Source organism: Ixodes scapularis, unplaced genomic scaffold, assembly GCF_016920785.2.
Source record: "Ixodes scapularis isolate PalLabHiFi unplaced genomic scaffold, ASM1692078v2 PGA_scaffold0__279_contigs__length_252992795, whole genome shotgun sequence".
In the NCBI taxonomy this organism is placed as follows: domain Eukaryota; kingdom Metazoa; phylum Arthropoda; class Arachnida; order Ixodida; family Ixodidae; genus Ixodes; species Ixodes scapularis.
The window spans coordinates 36,889,006-36,912,726 of NW_024609835.1; the positions used below are offsets into that span (position 1 = coordinate 36,889,006).

General features: G+C 48.2%; 2 protein-coding genes across 2 annotated transcripts in view; both read left to right on the top strand.

Moving 5' to 3' along the window:
• The window catches only part of LOC8027741 (neural cell adhesion molecule 1), a 534,141-nt gene that overhangs the window by 475,732 nt on the left and 34,688 nt on the right, over positions 1–23,721 (top strand). The window lies entirely within an intron of this gene.
• LOC120838347 (putative nuclease HARBI1) lies at positions 20,838–23,717 on the top strand. Its single transcript, XM_040208216.3, has 3 exons — positions 20,838–21,632; positions 21,994–22,208; positions 23,133–23,717. The coding sequence occupies exons 1-3, from the start codon at positions 21,030–21,032 to the stop codon at positions 23,449–23,451; spliced, it is 1,137 nt and encodes a 378-aa protein (XP_040064150.2). The 5' UTR covers positions 20,838–21,029; the 3' UTR covers positions 23,452–23,717.

A 23,721-nucleotide genomic window follows, 5' to 3' on the forward strand; every position in this document is an offset into this window, starting at 1 on the left:
CGATCCCCCGTGAACCTTCTTTTTTTTTTTTTTTTTTTTTTTTTTTCTAAATATTTTTTGATGTTTACTTTTTTTTTTTTTTTTACAATTATTACTGAAGAAACAAAAAAACAGAAAAATAAGAAACAAATGCTGTGGACTACACGTCGCTGAATTAGATGGTATGGGATATCCTTTTTGACACCTGCGAACTCAATGTAATCAATCACTTTCCAAAAAATGCAAGGAGCATATAAATCAGGTAGCGTCCGCTTTTCGAGGTGCCCGTAAATGGTCTACAGGAATTGTAGCCAGCCATTGGTCCCGATCCCGTTGATCTTTCGGAAACTCTGTCGCACAATGCCACTTCTGTTTCGGACGCGGGACATGTGAGCCAGCTCTTCACGCAACATCTTGGGTGTATTCTTTTCGGAGCCGATCAAAATTCACCACGGGCACTCACTACTCATCTCCAACTCCTCAATGTACAAAACAACTCATCTTGGAGTAGAGAACAACGAGCGGAACATACATAACTGCAAAAGAATCCCACGGCGAGCAGTTCCCATACGCCGCATGTCGTCTGCTACCGGAAAAAAAAAAAAAAAAAAAAAAAAAAAAAACACGGTCGGGTGTAGCCACGTGACTTCCGCCACTCACTCTCTTCTCTCCACTTCTCCGACCTCCGTCGGGTTTCGGTTTCGGTTTCGAGCAGTTGCGTCTTTTGGTTTTATTAAAAAAATACGCTACTCTGTTGCAAAATATTAATTGGGTAGTCCTCCGACACCATAATGAAGCGCCTGGCAAAAAATTAAAAAAACATTTTGGGGGGTGTCAGTGTCCCTTTAAGAACGTATCACCTGACTCCTGCACCCGTCCCGCTAATCACGTGAGGCACACGCGGCGTTCGATTGGCTTAGATGGCTCATCGCGTCCTCCGCGGTCCATGTAATAAGGTACCGTTCCGCCTCTTCTTCGAGGCGGCTTCGCCATACTCCACGCTTCAAGCTTTGAGTGTGAACGAACATGTTTGGTGTAGAAAAGGGCTGCCCCGCAGCACTGCAGACAGGAAGAGGGGAGACGGAGCGGTTGTCGTGAGTGTCAGCCGCCATCGTGCCTTGAGCCGATGCAGTGGCCAAAAGGAAGGTATTTTCCAATGTCTATTGTCGTCTTTTTCTTTTTTCTTTGTTTTCCCTCATTTAATTTGTGGTATTCCTTAGCTCCAATAGATGACCACTTCTCCGGGTGGAGTTGGCCTGTTCGTTCGTAATCGAAAATGTTTTACACCGAGGGACGCAGCTAGCGCGAAGAGGACACCCGCTTGTTTGATCGCGCTTCACAAATGTCGCTTATAGTGTCGGCTTCTCATACGCAATCTGATGGTATCCTTTTATTTGTAAGGTAAAAAGGAAGATAACCAATGAGTGTGTTTGCGCGAGCTTACAGCGTCGCGCTCTGTCTGTTCTTTACTCTTTTTTTTTTCTTTTTTTAACACCGCGGCTTGGTTTTTAAGTGCACACGGCTTTGCGTACTCTATGCCTTCTCCGGTCGAGTTTCGACGTAACCTGCCCCTTAGAAGAGTAAACAAACAGAATCTAGTTCTTTTACGGGAAAAGCAAGTTTGAATGTTCACATTTTTTAAGGCCCGCGAGATTGCGGTCGAGCCATCGGAAAACTCGACTCTAGTGATTCAAGTTGGGGACCGTGTCGTGGACATTCAACAAAGGGGAAAATCCGAAAGCACGGACATGGCGGGGCGCGGGCAAACAATAGGACGTCGCCCAGCGTCTTTGGAAGTGTCGGTGATGAAAACAGATCTCGTGGTCCCAGATGAAATAATTGAGAGTAGCGAAGGGGACAGTAAAGGTTTATTTATGCTGTAAGACAACGTCGCCCATTATGCGCAAGACCCTGACGACAGGTCGAGCATATCCCGTGAGAAGTGCGGGATGTCGAAAGCGTGTATGGTTGAAAGCTGGCGGCGAGACCGCTGTAATGTGGACGCCGAGTTAAACTGGCATTGCAGACGCTTTCCCCTAATCCGGCTGAATATCCTTTCGGTCCCTCCCTGATTAAAGTCTGCAGTTTCTGGCGGGAAACGTACTGTACAAAACACGCTGTCGAAAATTTCCACGGCTTTCGCGGGTGGAATTTACACGATAGGGGAGCGTAAGTGGTTGTAAATGAATACGACGCGGCATTGAAAATGCGCCGCACAACTCTCCCCGCTTCCTCCACCTTTCCCCTTTTCCATCGCTGCGTTGGCAGCCTTCAAGGGCCGCTCGTTAGCGGACTACTTTTAAGCAACTCGCCATGAACTTCCGTTTTGCGGCGAGGAATCTCCAGCCAAGCTGCCGGCCCGTGTATACTTTCCTCAGGCCTGCCCGCCACTTTAACAACTTTCCATGGGTATCCAAATTCTCCAAACTCAGCTCGGGTTACACGAGAAGGTTCCTCGTGAGCGAGCGGTCTTCCATAAGGCTACCGGGCCCGCAACACACACACGTTAGAAGCTAATAAAAATAAATTAGCTTCCTTCTCGATCGAGAAACTTTTCTCGCAAGTAAAACCTTTCGGAATTCGTCCAACCGCGAGAAATGGTTTTCGCTGTCTCCACGGCGCGGCACTATACACACACCGTTCACCCCTAAGCTGACAGCTTGGTAGAAGCTACGCGGCGCTCGAAGGGCTAATCAGCAGCCCCACTCTTTCCGCCTGACCCCTGTCTGCGCGTCGGTATGGATGAGACTGTGGTCACGTGGCGAAACATGGTTCCAACGAGCACAGCTTCCAGCGAACTGTCAGCTTTAGGCTGAATGGAGTGTACGGCAGGAGCGCAGCCCGGGGCTTCCTTCCTGCGGTGTGAGCTCCACGCGGCGAGCACACGGGCGTCCGGATTTTAATCGAGGCGGCGTCTCCGGCCGGGCCCCCTACGCGGGGAAGCCGCGTGACAGCCCGGGGACGGCAACAGAGCGGCCAAGATTGATCTGCGACACTCGTAGTGGGACACCGAGCTTAATTCGGAGCGCCATGGCGCGCGGGGGCTGACAGGCCGCCGGCCGTTTGTCTGTCGCTGCGGCCCCGACCGGCGAGATTGGGTCGCCCTGCCCTGATGGAACGGGCCGGCCTTATTGGAGCCAATCCCCGCCTGCCGCGCGTCTCCCTTTCGGGGACCGGCCGATCGGCCCCCCATTTTTCAAGCGCGTCCTCATATGAGCCGCCGGGGATGGCCGTGCTCGTCCCTTGCCCGGAGCTCGTCTCTTCCGAGCTGTTCGATATAGCCGACGCGCGCTGTCGCTGCTAACAGCCGAGTCGCTTCGCCTTCGTGCCTCGTTCGGTGTACTTGGTGTGGATCGTATAGACGGCGGAGATTTGAGGCCGGGTTTATTTCCCGAACGGGCCGAGATGGGGACCTGTAGTGTAGGCCGTTGCCATCTTGTGTCAAGTCGAGGCCCTCGGGTAACTCGAAAAGTTCTAGAGACTCTTCGAAAAGGCATGTTCTCAGAACTGCGACGGTTCGCCCTGTCGCCCTGACTGACGGTAAGCTGCGCCGCTCTCAACAGATCCTTAGTGTCTGCTGAGAACGGGTTGTGGCCTTCGTTTTATTTAAACGAAATTTTCAAATAATGACCGGTCTGTGGTTAAGAACGAGCGTTGTCATGATGTCCTAGCAAGGGTCGTGGTGAAGAAGAAATTATCTAAGGAAACTAGTAAGAAATGGAGAATTACAACTGTTACGCAGATTTAAATATATATATGTAATTAAAACGCAATTAACTTTTTGATTAACACATTATGATGTGACGGCTTTTCTGTACAACGCCACTTATTTTAGCATCTTTATATCCCGTGTTCTTCAAACTATGCAGCAGGTTTCGGAGCCGTTTTGGTTTTAGTCACATGCCCAAGATATAGGCAAAAATAGAGAAAGTGATTATATCGATGCCCCGTTTTATTGTTTGCATAACCAAACCACGCGCCGTACGCGCGAACGGGGAGAAGTACAGCGGCCACAAAACCCGTTTTGTGGCCGTCGTCTTGTCAGGTACTCTTTAAAAAAATGCTAATCATCACTTTTTAATTAGGGGAAACACCTGCGAGGCGCTGACGACTTTCGAGCTTATATTCTTATTCCTTGTTTAATTATCTCCTCGCGAGTACGAGCTTTCTAGTTTCGAAACGATCACAAAATCGATTTTGTCTGATCGCAATAGCGACAGGTTTTAAAGTACTTCCCTTCGTATCTTAAAACAAAATAAAGAATGTCGTAACGTCTCTGAATATATTACTGCGTCGTGGCTGTTTTATAAAAAAAAAAAAAAAAAAAAAACAGATATTCATTTGAAGAAAAAAAAATGGAGAAGAAAAGGGACCAGTTTTAGAAAATGTAAAACGTGTTTCTTTTTCGGCAAACCAAGTTGACATTGAATCAGACTCTGCCGCATACACCGCAAGGACTCCAGACGAGCCAATCACTGCAGCCGTCGGCCATAACATGCTGAAAATAGTAAAACCGTCAAGCTTACTGCCAAAGCTTACTTCTTTTCTTTTTTTCTGAACTTTGTAATTTGCCGAGTGTAGATTGCAGCGATTGACTTTCCGAAGCGCTTTGCGGGAAAGCGAACGCTCCAAATTCCCTAGAGTTTAGGAGGGGTCGATCCCCGCACGCACCCACGTCGACCGAGACAGACAGCAGCAGCGATCTCTCTGCAGATAGGTGTGGTGGGTGACAGGGAACTTGTGATCACGTCACGAAAGCTCGACGTACGACTGGTGCAACGATCCGGTAGCTTCCGCCGCCCTGCCAGCCTAGCCGTGAACGGAGTTAACGCCTTAAAGGGACACTGACACCCCCCAAAAAATTTTTTTCATTTTTTGCCAGGCGCTTTATTATGGTGTCGGAGGACTACCCAATTAATATTTTGCAACAGAGTAGCGTATTTTTTTTAATAAAGCCAAAAGACGCAACAGCTCGAAACCGAAACCCGACGGAGGTCGGAGAAGTGGAGAGAAGAGAGTGAGTGGCGGAAGTCACGTGGCTACACCCGACCGTGCCGCTTTTTTTTTTTTTTTTTCTCCTCTCCGTAGCAGACGACACGACATGCGGCGTACGGGAACTGTTCGCCGTGGCGTGCGCTTCTTTTGCAGTTATGTTTGTTCCGCTCGTTGTTCTGTACTCCAAGATGAGTTGTTTTGTACATTGAGGAGTTGGAGATGAGTAGTGAGTGCTCGTGGTGAATTTCCATGGTCGGCTCCGAAAAGAATACACCCAAGATGTTGCGTGAAGAGCTGGCTCACATGTCCCGCGTCCGAAACAGAAGTGGCATTGTGCGACAGAGCTTCCGAAAGATCAACGGCATCGGGACCAATGGCTGGCTGCAATTAATGTAGAACATATACGGGCACCTCGGAAAGCGGACACTACCTGATTTATATGCTCCTTGCATTTTGTGGAAAATGATTACATTGAGTTCGCAGGTGTCAAAAAGGAAATCCCATACCATTTAATTCAGCGAAGTGTCGTCCACAACATTTTTTTTGCTATTTTTTTGCTTGTTTCTTCAGTGATAATTGTAAAAAAAAAAAGATATGTAAACATAAAAAAAAGTTTACCTAAAAAAAAAAAAAAAAAAAAAAAAAAAAAAAGGTTCTACGAGGGATTGAACCCGGTCCTACCGCGTGTGAAGCGGACGTCGTTTCCACTGAGCTACTGGAGCATTTCTTAAATAGTGGATCTCTTTCCTTACTAATATTTCAGCCGGTAAACTGTAAGTTGGAAAGTTTGCTGCCGATTTCCCTTTAGCAAAAGCACTACCGGGTCGAACTCGGGAAGCACCATGCATTGGCGACATTCGCACCTAGAAAAGAAATCGTACGCATGCATATTCTTCTCGAAGTAGACACGTCGTGCTTGAAGTTTGCGCGAGCGATGTCTTCAGCCACGAGAAGGGAGCGACGTCTCGGCGACGTCTTCGTGCAAATCGGCTTGGTGGTCGGGTGTGTCGTACGGGATGAACTCCAATTCTTTTGATCAGTCCCAAATTTCTCTTTTAAAAGTAGACCGAATTCGCCGGTACCGCGAACGATAGTTATGAAATAGAGGTCCCACGCCCGTCGTCCGCTGCCATCGCCGTTCCCGCGAGTCCCACGATACGCGAAACGACGCACGCACAGAATGCTTCCGGTAGTCTGTGGAACTTTTTTTTTCAATCAACGTATTTGCAGCTTTTTAGAAGCCACAAAAAATGGGTTTCATATTTTTTTCTATTTTTAATATTGAGTGTGTGTTTTCAGTGACCCAGGACTTTGATTAAATTTGGTGGTCGCATCGATACCTTAGAAAACGGCCCGTGACCGCGGAAAAGAGAGTGAGCGAGACTCGAACCGGTCAGTTCTTGATCGGCGGTTTTCGGGCGGAAAGAAACCGAATTTCGAGCCGCAAATTCTGTTCTGGGTAGTTGAGCTCTCATATGTCACGTACAACTAAAAACCTCGGCGAGCATAAATACCCTGTCAGTGTCCCTTTAACGCCTGCAACGAATGGACCGCTGCTCCGACGGATGGATGGAAGGATATATACGGCTGAACCCTTTCAATCGGGCGGCGGCCCGCGCCACCTATGACTCTGGGTCGTCGAGCGAGCCGTTAAGTGCGCCAAAAGCCGACGGACGACGCTTTTCGGCGCCCGTTCTCCGAGCCATTGTTCGCGTGGACCGTGCCAAGTCCGGTCGTCCCTCAAGTCCACGTCCGCCCGTCGTCCTTTCGCCGAGGGAGCGCCGCTCCAGACGCGTCCGGGTGTCGTAATTGGCTGCGACGGCGGGAATTCGGACGGAGTGGCTCTAATTGAGTTATTGGGCCGCCTGGGCACCCCGGCGACCCCTCCGGTAATTAATTAGTTTGCCTCCCACTTTCTTCCCTTTTTTTTTTTTCCTCCCTTTCGTGTGTTTCGCTCGGAAGCAACGACGGGCGAGCACCGCAGCTGCGGAAGCGCGCTTTCATCGTCCGGGTCGCGCCCCGCCCGTGCCTGAATGCGCGCGGGCAATCGATGGGGCTTGCGCGTGTCGCCGCGTCGATTGGAACAAGCGACGGCGGAAGACCCAGCACCCCCGAGGCGCCCCCGCAGAGTCGAGGCTTGCGCGATATGCGCGCGAGCCTCGGCGGCGCTGCCCGCTCCCTCAATGTATGCACCCCCCCCCCCCCCCCCCCCTCCTTTAGCTCAATTGGACTTCATCGGACAAACGCGTTTGGCACTGAATTGAGTGATGTTAATCTGATTGCGAGTAGAACAAGCGCTTGTCGGGAGCACGCTGCGCCTGCAAACAGAAGGAAAAAAAAAAACAGTTTGGCCGTTGCGAATGTTTGTGCAGCGTGAGGACGGTCTGCCCTTGAGATACGGCGACGCTGGTTCGGCGCTGTGTGTGCGAAAGCGTCAGTGCTGTATACGACTGCTAACCTGAGCTCTTTGTCGTGCATCGCGCGGTAGTGGTTACGTGATTGCATTCCGGTGCGGTACTCATCGAAATGGAAACTGTACCGGGCCGTGGTGTGAACCCCGGATCAATGGATACTGCGGCGCGAGCTTTCGTTCTGCGTGTTCCGAATCGATTTCCGAGTTTGACTCGAGGCTGGCTTCGTGGCGACCATCCGGATTTTGATGACTGCTGGGCGTTGAGGTTATTACTTGCGCACAGTTTAGTAGATCGGATGTGGGGAAATATCGTGACTTTACGATGGGACGCGACAAACTGTAACAACGATGTAAGTCCATTTAAAGAGGCGTAAAACGTTTATGGAAAACTTTTTTTTTTTTTTTAACTGAGGTTGACACTTTACCACTGTCGAGCATTTGGTTACCACACTGGACTCGTTCTTTTTTCTTTAATATCGATAGTTAAGTGTATACTGCACCGAAATAATTTTTCGGAATAGCATGTCGGTTATCTACCGACTGTATACACTCTCTTTTCACCAACAACGTTGGTATTTCCTGACTTCACTGATTCTTAGTCTGGGATTAGAAACATTTCCTCTAAAAAAAAGATATATATATGAATAAATTCTGCATAATCTTGTGACGCACTGAAAGGCCGTGCCACTTAAACTTGCGACGTCGCCCGTTCGTGGCAAGAACGCCCTTAGCGTCGAGAAAGGCCGCGAGCCGAATAAAAAGAGAAGGCTGTGGGAAGCGTAACTATGGCAGCGGCTCTACACCGCTGCCTAAATACCTCGAGGCCTCTACCTATATTTGCCTTTCCTTTTCGCCGCTCTTGATCGCCGACTGTCTCGAAGCGTTGATTCGGGGCGCCGCAATTACTGTACGAGGAGATTCGTTTCTTTCTCTCCCTCTCTCCCCCTCCCCCTTCCTCTGTAACTTGTGGGATGTTGGGGCTAACACCAAACACTCTCACAACGTCGCAGAATACGCCGGAGGGCACGGCTCCTCGATACCATTTCTTTTTAACGAAGGCCGTCGTAATGTTTGCTCATATATTCTTATTAGCATTTCTGTTTGCCTAGCGGTTTTTCCTATTGCTTATATATGAGTGAGACTCGTGTCGGTGTGCGACGACTTTCCGTTTAATCGAAGGTCTTCACTTCGTAAAATCCTCTAAGAGAAAGCGCACCGTGAAGCCCTCGCGCTGACCGGTTGCGACGCATGGCAGGCAATCGTTACTTTTGAGCACAAAATTTTATCGCCGCGTGCGCAGTGGCGGCGAGGAACGTAACTATACTTTTTAGAGGGACCGTGCATTCATGTTGGCTTGAAACTTGTCTTACTTTACACGAGTGTACTGGCACTAGCCTGGCCCCAAGCACACAAGTACGCAGCCAAAAGTATAGCGAAAAGTTTCTTTGCCGCTGTATAATTTCAATGATAACAGCCGCATATATATATATATATATATATTAGGTTTGATGACATGGTCGCGTATATTACCCCCTGATGACGATAGACGAATGCAGCAGCTCATGAATTGGACACGAACGCTCGACTTGGGCTCGTGACATCGGTCCCTGGGCGAACATTCGGGCTTTGTCGTCTGTTAGATCTCTGCAATTATTGGCTAGATTTACATGGATGCGATCGTAGCTCATCGAATCGAGCAGGGGACAATCACACGCAGCCTGTCTCTTTACTTCTTCCTCTTCTACCCATCGACTACAAATCAAAATAGTCAAACTTCCATTCGATGCGCTTCGGTCGCATTCATGTAAAGGAAGCCATAGACGGGAGTAGACGAACTCTAGCGATGTCTGCAGCTCACCACGCAAAGGAGTTCAGAAACGAAAGGCAATTGAGGAAGGGGGGGGGGGGGGGGGGGGGAAAGAGGACTTTACTACTAACCCCCCCCCTAACCACCCCCGCCCTCAACCTGTCCGGGCTTGCGAACATTACAAGTAACATAACTTGCAATATCGTAAATTTGGTCTCACAAGTCCTGCAAATATTGTCATTATATAGCGCGGGACTGAAAGCGTCTTGTGGGACTGATGGCTTTGGCTTCGGCCATTCGGTGGCCGAGTGTCTCCTTGTGTACCGCAACCGCAGCACGTGACGCACGTGAACTAAAGGCTCGCGCTGCAGACTTCGAAATTTGTGTCGTTCGTATCGCAGTCGTATTTTCGTATAAGGAAGCGAATCACGTTCAAGAACGCACATTATAGCAGCCGTGCTTCAAGAACGGAGGCAAACGACAATGCAGACCGAGCTTCCGCCGCATTCAACACATTTGACGCCCTGCCCGCGCTTACACTTTGAAGGCTAACCGAGTGTACGATCTGCCTGTCGGCGAACGTTCTCTTATTTTCCCTCGCACCTCACGGGATCGATAGCGAGAGGTATATACGACGCGGGCTTTTCTACTAGAGTTCCTGTATATGCTACCTACGGTAGCAGAGTTGCGCATTCAGCCTCGGCGCGTGGCCGTAGCGTCGGCTTCCCCGCCCGAGCTGGATGCTTTGCTCCTCACGTGACTAAATTTGGCGAATAGCGGCGCCGCGCGCGCCGCCGCGCAAGGAAAACAGGAGAGGAGGAAAAGGAGACGGAAAGCAGGGAAACATACGCCGGGGCAAGAGAAACGTCGGCGGAGCGACCGTAAAGGTGGCTTTCTTGCACGCCAAGGGATGCTTTGCTCCTCACGTGATGGATCTCGGCGAATAGCGGCGTGGCGGCGCGGGGAAAACAAATGCGCAACTCTGGCTCCCGTAGGGAGCCTATACAGGAACTCTATTTTCTACGAACCTCGAGCGCCATTGCGTGGGCCCGCCGTCTTCTCGGTAGACGCCCGCGGTGGCTGTCGGAATTGCAGGTTGCCGAACGCGCTGTCGCTGGATCCTTTCAGTCGACGTCTTCCGTCCATCCATTCTTCCTCCAACTCTCACTCTAGAAGGAGGAGGAAGTCGCAAGAACGGGAGAAACAGCGGGAAAATGTTACGGCTTCATTCCCCCGTATTTTTTTCGACTATAATCTGCGGGTTTATACGTAAGATACGATACGATACAAATTTTGATTCACCACACAGAGGCATGTGGGGAATGTGAGGCCGGAGAAAAAGCTACAGAAATGCAGCTTCACAAAGCTCCATTCTCCAGGATCTTGAAAGAATAACTGTTTATTAAAAGTACAAACTGATCAAGGTTACATTGCGACAAAGATAATAATTTGAACAGAAGACGCGTTAGCCGAGTCCTTCCCTTACGATGACCCAACACAAACAGCGATCCACACACCGCCCACACAGAGGTTCTGTTTCTCTCTCGGTCCTAAACAACACCACGCCGACCACGCAAACGAAACATGCACTCTCCAAAAAGCTCTGTGCCACCGGTTCGAGTTCCCAAAGTTCGCCGCCCCTCGCTTCGGCTCAAGTGTTTTGTGGTGCGAGCCAGTCGACCGAGGAACACGTGAAACTCTATCCCCAACAGATGTCACTTTTTACACTGCTGGTATCGCTCCTTGACAATGCTAATCAAGATGCTTCTAACAGAAAGAACAAAACACAAAAAGGACGAGACACAGACGGGCATATTCTAATCGGAATGGTAACGTAATGGATTCGGATATGTATCTGCAAATAAAGATTGTATACACGTTCTCTCTCTCGCTCTCTCTTTCTTTCTTACACACACACATACACACATACTTTTTCTTCCTTTTTTTTTTAAAGCATAGTTTGAGTCCCGTCTCGCATCCAGCTGTAAAACGTTAAAAAAAAATCGCGTGAGAGAAGTTTAATGGGAATTGCTCGCTCTAAATGCACGCATGGGCGCACCGTAACATCGTTCCTGTTTTGCAATTTTTGATCGCTAATCTTGTTTTCTTTTCGACATGCCAGAAACGTCTGCCGAGTCCTGGCCTCTCGTGGCTGAGTAAACGATATTTATCGCTTCAGTTAATCTAGCGCTTTTTTTTTTATATAGCTTCACGGCTTACGAATATATCGTTCCCAGTAGCTTTTTATTATATATATATATATATGTGTGTATATATTACCGTGCTGAATAAAATGTGGAATAAATGTATCCGCCGTACTTTTCCGCGCTGATCTGCTTGAATGTCTCTCACAATCATGACATCGGTTATATGTATCATTAGAAGTTAAAGGAAAATAATTGATAGGTTTGAACTAATGCTATTCATGCATTCATACGTGAAACACATAATAAAACTTTCCTTTTTTTTTTTTTTTTTTTTTTAGGCGGGAGGCAAGGTTGAGGGAGCAAACGCGCGTGGTTAGGAAAGGTAGAACCACATTTTTCAAACTGAGATTGGATATTGCGTTTTTATGAGCTCAAACAGCAGAAAATAATGTTGATTTTCTTTTTCTCTTTTTTTCGCTGTTCTGCCGCTGCTGATGTCGTGATGGCTTGGGACCAGTCAAGCTGTGCTAACAAACTGACAAGGGACAAAACACAGAACGACACGAACGTATCCCCAGTCTCGGGTTTACAACTATGCTCAATTTACACCAGCTAGCCTGCACCCTCACCATTGCTTCATGTGCTAACAACTTTTTTTCCAAGCCGCCCTCCAACCTGTACTTTGTTGGAAAATAAACTCCTATTATTATTAGTATTATTATTATTAAAAAGTAAGGGCAACCATAGTAGATGAGCTATCTTTAAACAATGTGTGCGCAAAAAGAAGTGAAAACGAAGGTTTTCATTTCTTTTTTGCAGTAAAATGCAGGAGGGGCCGAAATATATAATGCGATTTTATTCAGGTTTTCTTTTTTGTCACCTTCCAGGCTTTACGAATTCGTTTGAAAGAAGAGTATTGAAATCTACACTAAATCTGTCTGTACGGGTGAGTTATACGGCCGGGAGCCATTATATATAGCGGGATAATCCTCACACAAAGTTGAATTAAATTTAAAAAAGGATATTGTTTAATGAGCGGAAATAAACATTTGGTTCTAGTTAAAAATGTATTGGGCGTCATCGAGAACCCCTTATTCAGTAATTTTTGGAAAACCTTTGACCCTCTGAAGCGCCTCTGAAGCGCAGTAGTGCGCTAAAAGCGGTGGCAGTCAGTTCATCGAACGACGTTCCATCGACAAATCGTTCTATTGACACGCGATGTTTCATCGACAGATTGTTTCATCAACAAATCGTTTTGTCCACAGCTCAGATTAGCTTTTCTTTTTTTTTTTTTTTCCTGTAATAAGCTGCATCAGACTGTCGCCGCGAAATGGCGTGTACGAGTGAGTCAGGCGGGTTAAAGTTTTTGTAATGAGCCGGCGCAGACTCTTGCCACGAAGCGCCGTGGGCGGGACGGCCGGATGAGCTAGCACGCACGACGAAATGTTCAACGAGTGTCGATGAAGCGTATTTCTTAAGTTGACTGATTGAGTGGTTTTCGACGTCGCTCAGCAAGTTTCGAATTGGAACCATATGTTTATTTGCACTAATTAAGACGTTAATAAACGTAACTTAGTTAATTAGCCGATTTATCGTGACGTCTAGCCCCCTATATTATTTCCCCCTGAACGTATAACTCACACATATCACATTAGTGTAGCTCTTGTACATTGTTGGTTAAAACAAATCTGTAAATAAAAAAACACCCTGTATATTTGTATCTGCTTGTCACTTTAGCCTTAATCGACCATCAGCTGGCAAACTGTACTTGCGAGAAAAAAGTGGAAAGAAAAAACAAAACATTGCAGGTGATCCTTTGCCACTTTAGCGGTTGTTTTCGAGCGCTTAAACCATAGTCTCACATGATTTCCAATGCCAGCGGCCTGTCTCTTACGTAAAAATGTTGGCGACTGCTGATCGAGTTCGGAACGTTTCATCGAAGTCCCTTATGTAATAATCCATGTGCATCCTTGGTTCGCATGCCGTCACACTGCTCATTCGTTCAAAGACATACGGTGTTTTTTTCCGCAGACACGATGAGAGCATTGTCTGCGGACACGCGTCAAGCATGTTCGAACATGTCTGCAAGACAGTCCAACCTGACCGTCATACAAGGACGCCTCAGACTGTCTTTTGTATGACGGCGTGCGCGAGCGCGGCTTAGCAGTTCTTGGGAGTATACAGACGATGATCTATGGTCTCTCGCGTCTGCAGTGCAAAGTACACCGCATGGGGGTGCAGAGATAGAGCTCGCTGATGAAGAGTGACTCGCGGAGAAATTAATCTCGCTGCAGGGGGACGATAAGCGTCTTCTCGAGTTTACGCCGTCTGCCAGCGAAGCAGAAGACTCGGAACAGCCTCGGTCGAGACCGCCCGTAACGCTCCTGCGTACAAGCGCGCGGGTCGTTGCTTGGGAGCCCTCGGCTATCACACGGTGTAGGTCTTCTCATTAAGCCTAAGGCCGCCGTTACCGCTCTGATGATCGAATTGGCGCGGCAGCGTTGGTCGCGCCGACGCGGGCACGTAGACGAGATCCCATAAAACGGGCCGGCCGCCGTCCTCGGCGGGGTGTCCGTCGCGGGGGCCGACGCCCAACGCACGACGCCCGGTTGATTTCCTTTGCGTCGAGGTCGCCGACCCCGCTGCACTCGGTCTCATCGGACACTGGAGCACAGCGGGCGCTACGACCCATCCCAGCCAATCGAGCGCGTTGAATGTGTCACGTGATCAGGCGCCCCGCGCGTCGCGGCGCCCCTCCAGAAGGTTCGTGTGATAGTCGGGCGACATTGGATTGGCCTCGATGGCTCGTACGGTCCTGGCGGTTCATCGTGAAGGAAAACGGAATATGGCTGTCGTTCGGTGCGCTTTCGCATTCGCGCGCTCGGACTTCTTCGGCGCCCGTTTCCACGGCGACTGCAGGGCCGACCGCGGCTCGAGTCGTTGAAGCGCGGATCGGGGTTCGAGTGTATGGGCCCGGCGCGGAGGGTGGCGTCGGAAAGGTTCCTGCGCTCATTCGTTCGTTTAGTCAATCGTTCGTGCCTCTCCGTTCATCCTGTGTGCCCGTTGATAATTTGTGCGACTCTTTGTGCTTCTCCTTGGCATCGTTTCTCCCACAAAAGAGCCCCTTGACGCGAAATAAATCTAAATATTTCTTCCATTTTTCACAATTCTTTCCAAATCCTCCTGAAAAGCCATTTATTTTTCTCTTTCTCTCTGTCTCTCTCTCTCTTTCTCTCTAAATATTCGCGCAACTATAAAAAGTAGACATATGCAAAGGTTGGATTTTGCGATCGAAGTGGATTCGAAGCAAATAGTGGTTTTGACCGTATAGTTTCGAATCAAATATCGAGTAGTTTCGGCGCACCTTTCACTAACTTCGTTCACCCTTAAGCTGAGACTATAGAAGCTCCGCTTTCAGCGCCAGGTCGCTGGCCTTCGCAGTGCTTTAGTTGTGGCGCGTGCCTGCGCGTTCACACTTGCATTAGCAAGGGCAGAAAGCTCGCGCTGAAGGCGGAGCTTCTATGTCTCAGCTTGAAGGTGTATATATACTCCGTTGACCCTTACGCTGAGGCTGCAGCCAATGCCACAAGCACGAGAGCTCGAGGTCGCTGATTTGAGACGTTCTTCTACAGGACGAGCGCTCGCCCTAGAAATGCACGTCTCAAAGACAGTAGTTCCGGCTAGCTCGCGCTGCAGTCACTAGTGGCAACAGCCGTGTGCGCGACTGCTGAGCGCGTGCTGACGGCGAGCTTGCACAGTTCTTTTGAATCGTGCGTTGCGATCGCTGGTCTTAGCAGCCTATTAATGGTACCTCGTTCTGAGCATGCGCTCTAAACAGCGCCCTCAAATATGACGTCCAGTGAATACCCCCGTGTAGTCTCGTACCGTGCTCAAACGAAAAACCAGCTGAACTCGTGAAGGTTTTTCCCTAGCTTCCAGCTATCCACTTATAAGCTAATTTAAATTAGTTATCTTTGTGGACTGTGGTCTCAAAACGTCCGATTTTACATAACATTAAGATGCCTTATCAAAGGGATTTATAAAACTTGCTATATGCAAATATCCTTTCTTCACTCTTGAAATAAAAAAAGTCGAATGATGAGCGCAGATTTTCAGGTCTCTGCCTAACGTATGTTCTTCCATAAGGACCACCGTTTAATTCTTGCAAATTTTACTACACGCAAATATTCGTGTTTTTATATATATATATATATATATATATATATATATATATATATATATATATATATATATATATATACCAGGCACGCGCGCACATTATTGATTTGTAAGCGTGCTTTTCTCCTATGCAGCGACTGCGGTATTTGTACTTGAACGTTGATTGCGGCGTGTTAGCCGAGTTGAGTACGCTTCTCACCGAGCACCGGTGCACTGCAGAAAAGCAACAACACCTGCGGAGCTTGCTTCCGCGGGTGTTATTTCTCCGCAGTTCACCCCTGCTTGGCAAGAAGCGCGCTCAACGGGGCCAACACGTTGCGATCAAAACTTCGAAAAATACGAATATCACATTTCATCTCGAGGCGAATATCGAATAGCGTATTACTCGAAACTTCCATTCTAAAGTTCGAATAATCGCACAACAACGCTGAAATGATAGGCTATTCCATACAGGACAATATGGAACGCTAAATCATTTGAAAAGGTATAGGATAAACTAGGCATTGAATAAAATAATAAAATATGACGGCACCGGAAGTCGATACATTATCAAAAAGAAAAGAAAAATTTACAATTTTCCCTTTTCCATTCACTTAACAAACAAATATATCAAAGGCCGCGCGGTTCCCGAGTCAGTAACGATCTTGTGAGTGTAACTCTGTAAACCGTATTCGGGCCCACATTTCCCACGACGCGAGAAAGAGGTGAATTGTATTATCAGCACGGAATGAAACGGGCGAACGCAGCAACGCGTGGCTGGATGAATGGATGGATGCATAAGGCTGAACCCTTCAAATCGGGCGGCGGCTTGCGCCACCTAGCCAGAGCTTCTAATTAAAGTTAACTAATCTCCGATCAAGTTCGTAATTAACGAAGAAAAGCAGAAAGAATAACATATCGTTGCTAATCCCAAGCCTTCATTTAGCATTCTCTACGAAGCATCATTTTTATCTCGATTTGTGCTACCAGTCCGATGACCTGTGCTTGCTGACTTCCGCTTTCTCAGCGTCTATTTTTCCGTCGTTACCTCGAAGGCCCAAAGCCTCCACTTAATCAGTATCGCCTTGAATAACTTCGGGGTGAAGCCCTTTCAGTAAAGAATTAAGCCTTCAGCTGTCTCCTTTTCCTCCCGACATGCCCCGCACAATGTATCTATGTCTTGATATTTCGATTTGTACAGCCTAGCTCGTAACGCCCCTGTCCTGGCCTCAAACAACGAGCTTCTCCTGAATCTGTTATCGATACTTTCCTTAGCAATATCCATCTTACATTTTCCATACGTCTCCAGAGTCGATTTAGTCGTAATCTCCGCTTCCCATATTTCCCTCTCCGCTGCTTGAACTCTTTTCTTAACCGTCATTTTCTGATCTGCTCCATTATTGCTTGAAAACTTCGATCCAAGTTTTCTCGTTCGCTTTTTTTTTTTTTTTTTCACTTTGTATCGACCTTTTCGTGTAAAAATAGTTAAAGGCTCTCCGTGCCCATCGTTCCTCCTTTATGTCCCTTAGTCTTTCTTCAAATTCTGTCTTACTGCTTTCAGGTCCCGTTAATATGGACCCCGTTAATACGAACACCCCGCTATATGGACACCATTTTCGGGGACAAACTGGGGAAAGGCTTGCATTTTTGTTTCATTATTATAGACTACTTACATTATGGGCCGTTTTTCGGGGAAACGCAGGTGCCCATATCAAACGACCCATCACTATACTAGGTTCCGTGCCCTCAAATGGTGACCATTTCATGTCAACTTGTGCCCCCTGCTTCGGTGTTTTACCACGCGTTCCCAACGCCAGTCTACCCCCCCACGCCGCGTTGCCTTACTTCTAACCTTGCTTGGATATCAAATTTCACACGCAGAACTGCATTGGCGAAAGTTAAACTCGGCACCAGAACTCCCTGCCCAATCTCCCTCGCCACCTTTTATCTGTTATAATTCGACAAAGCTCTATTCTTCGTTACAGCCGCATTTCTGTTGCCCTTGCCAGTTGCATATTTTTCATGCTCACTCAAATAAATCACACTGTCACGAATCCATACTCCTGGGTACTTATATGTATCTACCTACATGCTACATGCTGCACCACCTACCGGCTGACAAAAGTGCCGGAGTGGAGAGGGGCTGCTTTCTTCAATGCGCACACCCTCGCAGCCACCCTTTCCGGTGCAGAGTCTGGATTGCGCAGCATGTACCTAAGGCCACGTGTTCCGGCGTTCGTCTTTCATTCCCTGCTTATAATACACCTTTCCAGCGCATGTCAGCTTAAAAAAATATGCCGAGTCGAGTCCATGGGTTGTGGGCGCATACGCGGCACCTGATATTTCCCGGCAGGGAGCTATTGCGCAAGCTCAGAATGCGACCCGCAGCCCATTCGACAAAGACGTCACGTGGAAAGTAGATGGCGATTATGATCCAACCCGAAGGGAAAATCAGAGACCTGACAACGGGGTGATTGAAATCGTACGTTTCCTGCCGCAAAACCCGCGGGTGTTTGCTGATCTTGACGGTATGGGACGTCCGTACCTGTTTTATTGCGAAAGCATTAACTGTCTCATGGAGTGACCTCACGCACATCAGTCTGAAGAGCGAAAACGGCAGATAGTTTTCTTCAGTTCCATTGGCTGGCGCGCGTCGGCGGGGGTACCGCTGCTCTCGTCAGTTTCCACGACCGCTCACCTCATGGCGCTGCGTGTCCATCAGCGCGGAGTGTCCAAGGTCACCAGGGGAGCACACGCGCCGACCGGCGACGAAAAGTACGCAGCAGACAAGAAAGGGAGCTGACGAGCGGCTTGCATGCTTTTGCATACACAACTCGTAAGGAATGCCTAGATGTACCTCTATCCTTTTTCTTTCTTTCTTTCGTCAGCGAACCGTGGCTAAATTCAAGAAATCGCCTGGCCTAGAATGGCAGAAACAGTTCTGCAGACTGCAACCCGTGCAATTTTCGCGTCTAGACATCTCTATGTTACATTCGTCTATATGTATTTCATGTGCAAAGATGGTTTCGAAACTTTTCGCCAGGTAAAACCGACCACTTGTGCAACAAAACCAATAAGCGCGCCACGGTGAGGCGTCGATTTCGTGAGGTTGATTTGATAATACACAACGTAAGAAATTATTGAAACACGAAGTAATATATTATGTGCTGCGTTTTGTAATCAAAACAAGGAAAAAAATGACAACTGAAAAAAAAAAAAGCTTTGATTTCGAATTGTGTTTATTTCGAATGAAGAAAGGTGAAATGAGTACCTACTTTCGCGAAAAAAAAAACTGAACTGTACGCTGCACGAATGCCTTCATTTACTCTGAATTATGTTTTCAGTTCCAGCGAGCATTCTCAGTGTTAGTCCGAATAAGCATCCCAAAAATCTTCGCCAGTTTGAACGACTCATTATGTGTGTTTAGGAGCGCACGGAACGACTCCGTGGCTGTTATCGAAACGTGATCCTTTTTCTAAATTCGTCCAAATTAGGGGTTTTGAACCGGGATCATAAGTATACTGATTACAGACAATCATGCACACAACGGCGCTTTTCGTATTTTTCGACGTCACTATAATGGCACGGCCCGTTGTAGTTATGGCGGGCATACATTTCGGCACGACTCTCGTTGCCTCGTTTTGAGGAGGCCTTCTGTTGCTTCTCTTTCCTGCTCTATCTCATTCTGAAGCTCTGGGCCATAGTTCGCGTTATAAACCCCACCGAGTTAGAAGTGCTCGCGCTTTATTTCTTCGTCTTCATCGCTGGAACATTTCGTAAGCGACTGAGGGGGCTGCCAGATAAAAAAAGAAATTGTTACGGAAAATTACGTATTTTGGGGCCGATCGTCGGGGGACCCAAAGAAGGCTTCTCTAACTGAAGCTTATTTTCATATTGTTATACCGATGTTGCTCGTTTGTCTTAGCTGCGATGACGTCTGCAACCGGTTCTAATAACGCACCTCAGGCTCCGGTTGCATAATCAACCGGGTCGAGTACAGGGAGAGAGAGAGCGCTGAATACTTTGGCGATCTGGTGTGCAATGAATTCTTTGGAAATCCCCAGTCCGCTTTCTTAGTCTCATGATTTCACATAGTTACACTTTCCTTAACTTTTTTTTTTCTTCTTTTAACGTTGTTCGTGATATTGAAGAGGTTCGCAATGTAGTAACACTGACCCCACCACTGGTAGACTAACCTTTCGCCTTGCTTCTACCCCCTTTTCACTTTACAATAAGCTACTACTACTGCCTGCTGTTGTGATGTAACGCAAACCGCGACCATACTTTAAAAGAAAAAGAGGTATGAAGAAGATATGATCCTATTTTTCTCTTTGGGCACCGCCCGATATAAGTTCATTTTGTAAAGCTCGCTGCCACACTGCACAAAAAAAAAGAAGAAAAAGAACAACACATAAACAACAAAAACAGTATGGAGGTTGATTTTTGTACATTACACACATTTCACCGGATCCGCTAGTGTAGACATTTTTCCACGTACGGTGTGCTTCACGGGATGCAAAGATGAGAACGATAGGGATAAACTCCAGTTGTCCAGACTCCAGCGCGGGCTTCCTGCCTTCGACAACGCTTCGAAGTCTCGTGCGCTTCGAGCGCGCGCGCAGTCAAAGCACGGCGGAAGGCGTGGAGCGCGTGCTGGGGGCGTTCGAAAGACTCTCCCTGCCGATCATCGTTCTGCAAGTTATTTAGAACTATAGAACCATACAACGCTCATAAAAGAATAAAAATATGTAACAGTTCCTGGAGTGTGCCTTTCTTTTTTTCTTATCTTTTAATTTAACTTCTTTTTTTTTTAGCTTTTAAAAACGACGTTTTTAGGACGGCTTGAGGCAAGCGCAGCTTTTTGTACTTCTTCCGGAAGATAAAAAAAAAAATTTCTACACTCTGCCGAGGTTTTGGTATGAAGTGATCCCACGAAGCAGGATTGACGTGGATGGATGGATGGATGAATATTGACTCTTCCCTTTGTAACGGGCGGCACCTTGCGCCGCCTAGCCTAGTTTATATCAGTTTAAAATTTTTGCACTAAATTGCGTCCCCTGTTAATAAGCATAAATCCCGAATTTCGTCTAATATCACTCTTGTCGAGACCTTTTCCACCAATCTTCTAACCTCCTCTTTGTTACGGTAATCATCTTTTCGTCCATTTGTCCATCCCGATCCACCAGACCCAGTGCTCCCGCAAAATATGTCCCCTCCAGGCGGGTGGGATGAAGCCCCGCACAGTTTATGACCAAATGTTCCATTGTTTCCTCCTCACTATGGCATACTTTACATAATGCGTTAGTATCAGCAAATATTGCCCTATGTTCCTTACCGCCGAATTCATAGATCCCACTTCACTCGAACTTAACTTCCAACGCCCTTGAGTGGGTGTCATTACGTTTCATAAATCCCCCTTCACTCGAAACGCTCCCTCGCCTCGCACTTCACTCGGACTTTTCTCGAAAAAATTCAAGTGAGCGGTGGCACCGCCCTTCAACTACACTCGAGCCTCCCTTCATCGCAAAAGATGGCGGGTTACCCGGGTTATCGGAGTGATGCCGCTCGCAGGATCGCGTCTTTTGAGTTCGCTACTCGTGCGTGCGACCTTGTGTTCGGCGTTATGTACCCGCTCGGTCCGTCGGTGCCGCGGCGTAATCTATCGGACCGCCTGAACCCGATGGAGCTGTACAGTGACCGCCAGTTCCTCGCGAGATATCGCTTTACGAAGACGACGGTGAGGGAACTCCTGACGCTGCTGCCTCTCCAGCAAACCGGCGACAACCGAGGACTGCCGCTCACCCCCCTGCTCCAGTTGCTGGTCACCCTTCGCTTTTACGGCGCCGGGACCTTCCAGATGGTAGCGGGAGACCTGGTGCATGTCTCCCAGCCGACTGTCTGCCGCACAGTGAGGACAGTGACGACGCTCATCGCGAGGGTGCTCTTCCGAAGGCTGGTGCACTTCCCGGCTGCGTCGGAGTACCACGGCGTTATGCGCGACTTCTACGCAATGGGGCAGTTTCCTGGCGTCACGGGTTGCATCGACTGCACCCACGTGCGCATCAGAAGCCCCGGCGGAGATGATGCGGAAGTTTATCGCAATAGGAAAGGAGTCTTCTCCCTGAACGTCCAGGTGAGCTCATATTTCTTATACCCCCTTTAATGACGTAGCTTGCCTACTAAACTGCCAGGCTGGGAAGCATGGGTAATGCTCACGCAAAACGATTTCAGCTGTTCAACCCGATCATTGTAAAACATAGGGAAACCCTTTCATCAGCTGTGTTGTTGCTGCTTATTGTACACCTCTGGGCCCGCTCGAAATAGCCATTGCACAGCCTATACCTAGCTTGCATATGCGACGTTATTTACGGGCAACAGGCACGTAGCCAGCCCCGGGGGGGGGGGGGGGGGGGGGGGGCAGTTGTTTCACTTGTTTTCGAGCATGAGCCAACTGGCCCAAATTGCCGTATTAATGCAATGTTATATACCTGCAGGCCATCACCGGCCCACAGCTACAGTTCTTTGATGTTGTGGCAAGTTGGCCAGGATCTGTGCACGACAGCCGCATCTTTGATGGCAGTCGTGCGCGTGCCCTTTACGAGGAGAGCAGAGTGCCCGGCGTCCTGCTGGGGGATATGGGCTATGCCTGTCTCCCTTTCCTGATGACGCCGCTCGCAAACCCTGGAGCGGCAAATAGTCCCGGAGGGAGGTAAGCCAAATCATCGGCAGAAGTATAAGATTTGTTTTGGTACTGCACTGACAACATCACTAATGTCTGTAATAGCAGGCAGTCATTGCCGGTGACAAACAGTTCTTCAAGCGTTTCATGGACAGATCACTTCGCCGATATCCAATGTTCTTTCCTACCTTGCCGAACCCTTGGCGGTTTCGACAAGGCTTGGTGCAAGCTCGAACTTGAGATTATTTTAGCACCGAGATGTTTCAATGGCGCCCTGTTATGGTTTCCATCCGTGACGTCACGAGTGGGATTTGCCTCGACGTGACGTCACCAGTTGTTATCCTGTCTACTTACCATCAGGTGCGACGACGACTTCGGTGGTGTGTTTAAAAAGCACAGTGGAAGCTAGGAGTCATTGCAATCCGAAAGTAACACCGTCAAAGCTGACAATCTGACAATGCTCATATGCACACGGTTTGGCCAATCGTCGAAAGCTGACCGCAGCGGCGCTTTTGGTCGCGCACATCGCTAATGAACCATTTCCCCTAGCAGAGCGGAGCAAAGCGAGGTGTGATCGTGTGGTCTGTTTAAGACATAGCTTGCCCCGCCGTCGGTGGTTCATTCACTAAAAAGTAAATTCAGTCTAATTTTTCTTTTTCAGCATTAGGCAAATGAAAAAAAAATCATAAGATTTGACGACCGCGACCACTAAATTCAATCCACCTAGCAGAAGAAAACGTTTGTCGACGAAATGTCGCAAGAACGAAAAAGTTTCCATGAGATGTCAACAGTATCATGAAGCCGTGCGTGCACGAAAAGTTGTCAATAAAACATATCTAACCTCGACAAAAGAATGTCAACCTGTTATTTCCATACTGAAAAAGAAAATACAGTGATTGCAAGTATGTTCCCAGATGCCTAAAAATCGATCACATGCCTTATAATTTGATTTAGGTACAACAAGGCCCAGATCCGAACGAGGAACTCCGTCGAGAGGGCCTTTGGGGTCTGGAAGAGACGATTTCCCTGTTTGGATATGCGGCTCCAGCACAAGACTCGCCACTCATGCAGCATCATCACCGCGTGTGCGGCTTTGCATAATCTGGGACGTGCAAGAAATGAGCCCCTACCTCCTCCTCCACCCCCGCCACCAAGTCCCAGGGCACGGAATGCCAGAAGGCGGCGGCAGCCACACCTGCCACCGATTCTCCCGGAGGACTCTCCTTCGGGTCTGCGTATCCGGCAGAACATCATTCTGCTGAGCTTTACGTGAGCTGCACGTAGGCTCAAGAGGCCCATCACACAGGCCATGAAGGTGAGGAGTCGTACTTCCAAGTGTGTGATACTTCAGTTTGACTTTAAAAGTGAACCATCAGTAAAGCAGGCATAGCAGTTTGAACATGATTTATTGTGCAGCCTTCTGGCTCAGCTCCTGCAGCAGTATGTTTTCCTTGATACACAGGAGCTTCATCTCCATTTCGTGAATGGCATTTCTTTTTTTCAGCTCGTCCTCGCGCAATTTAATTTCCATTTCATGCAGCGC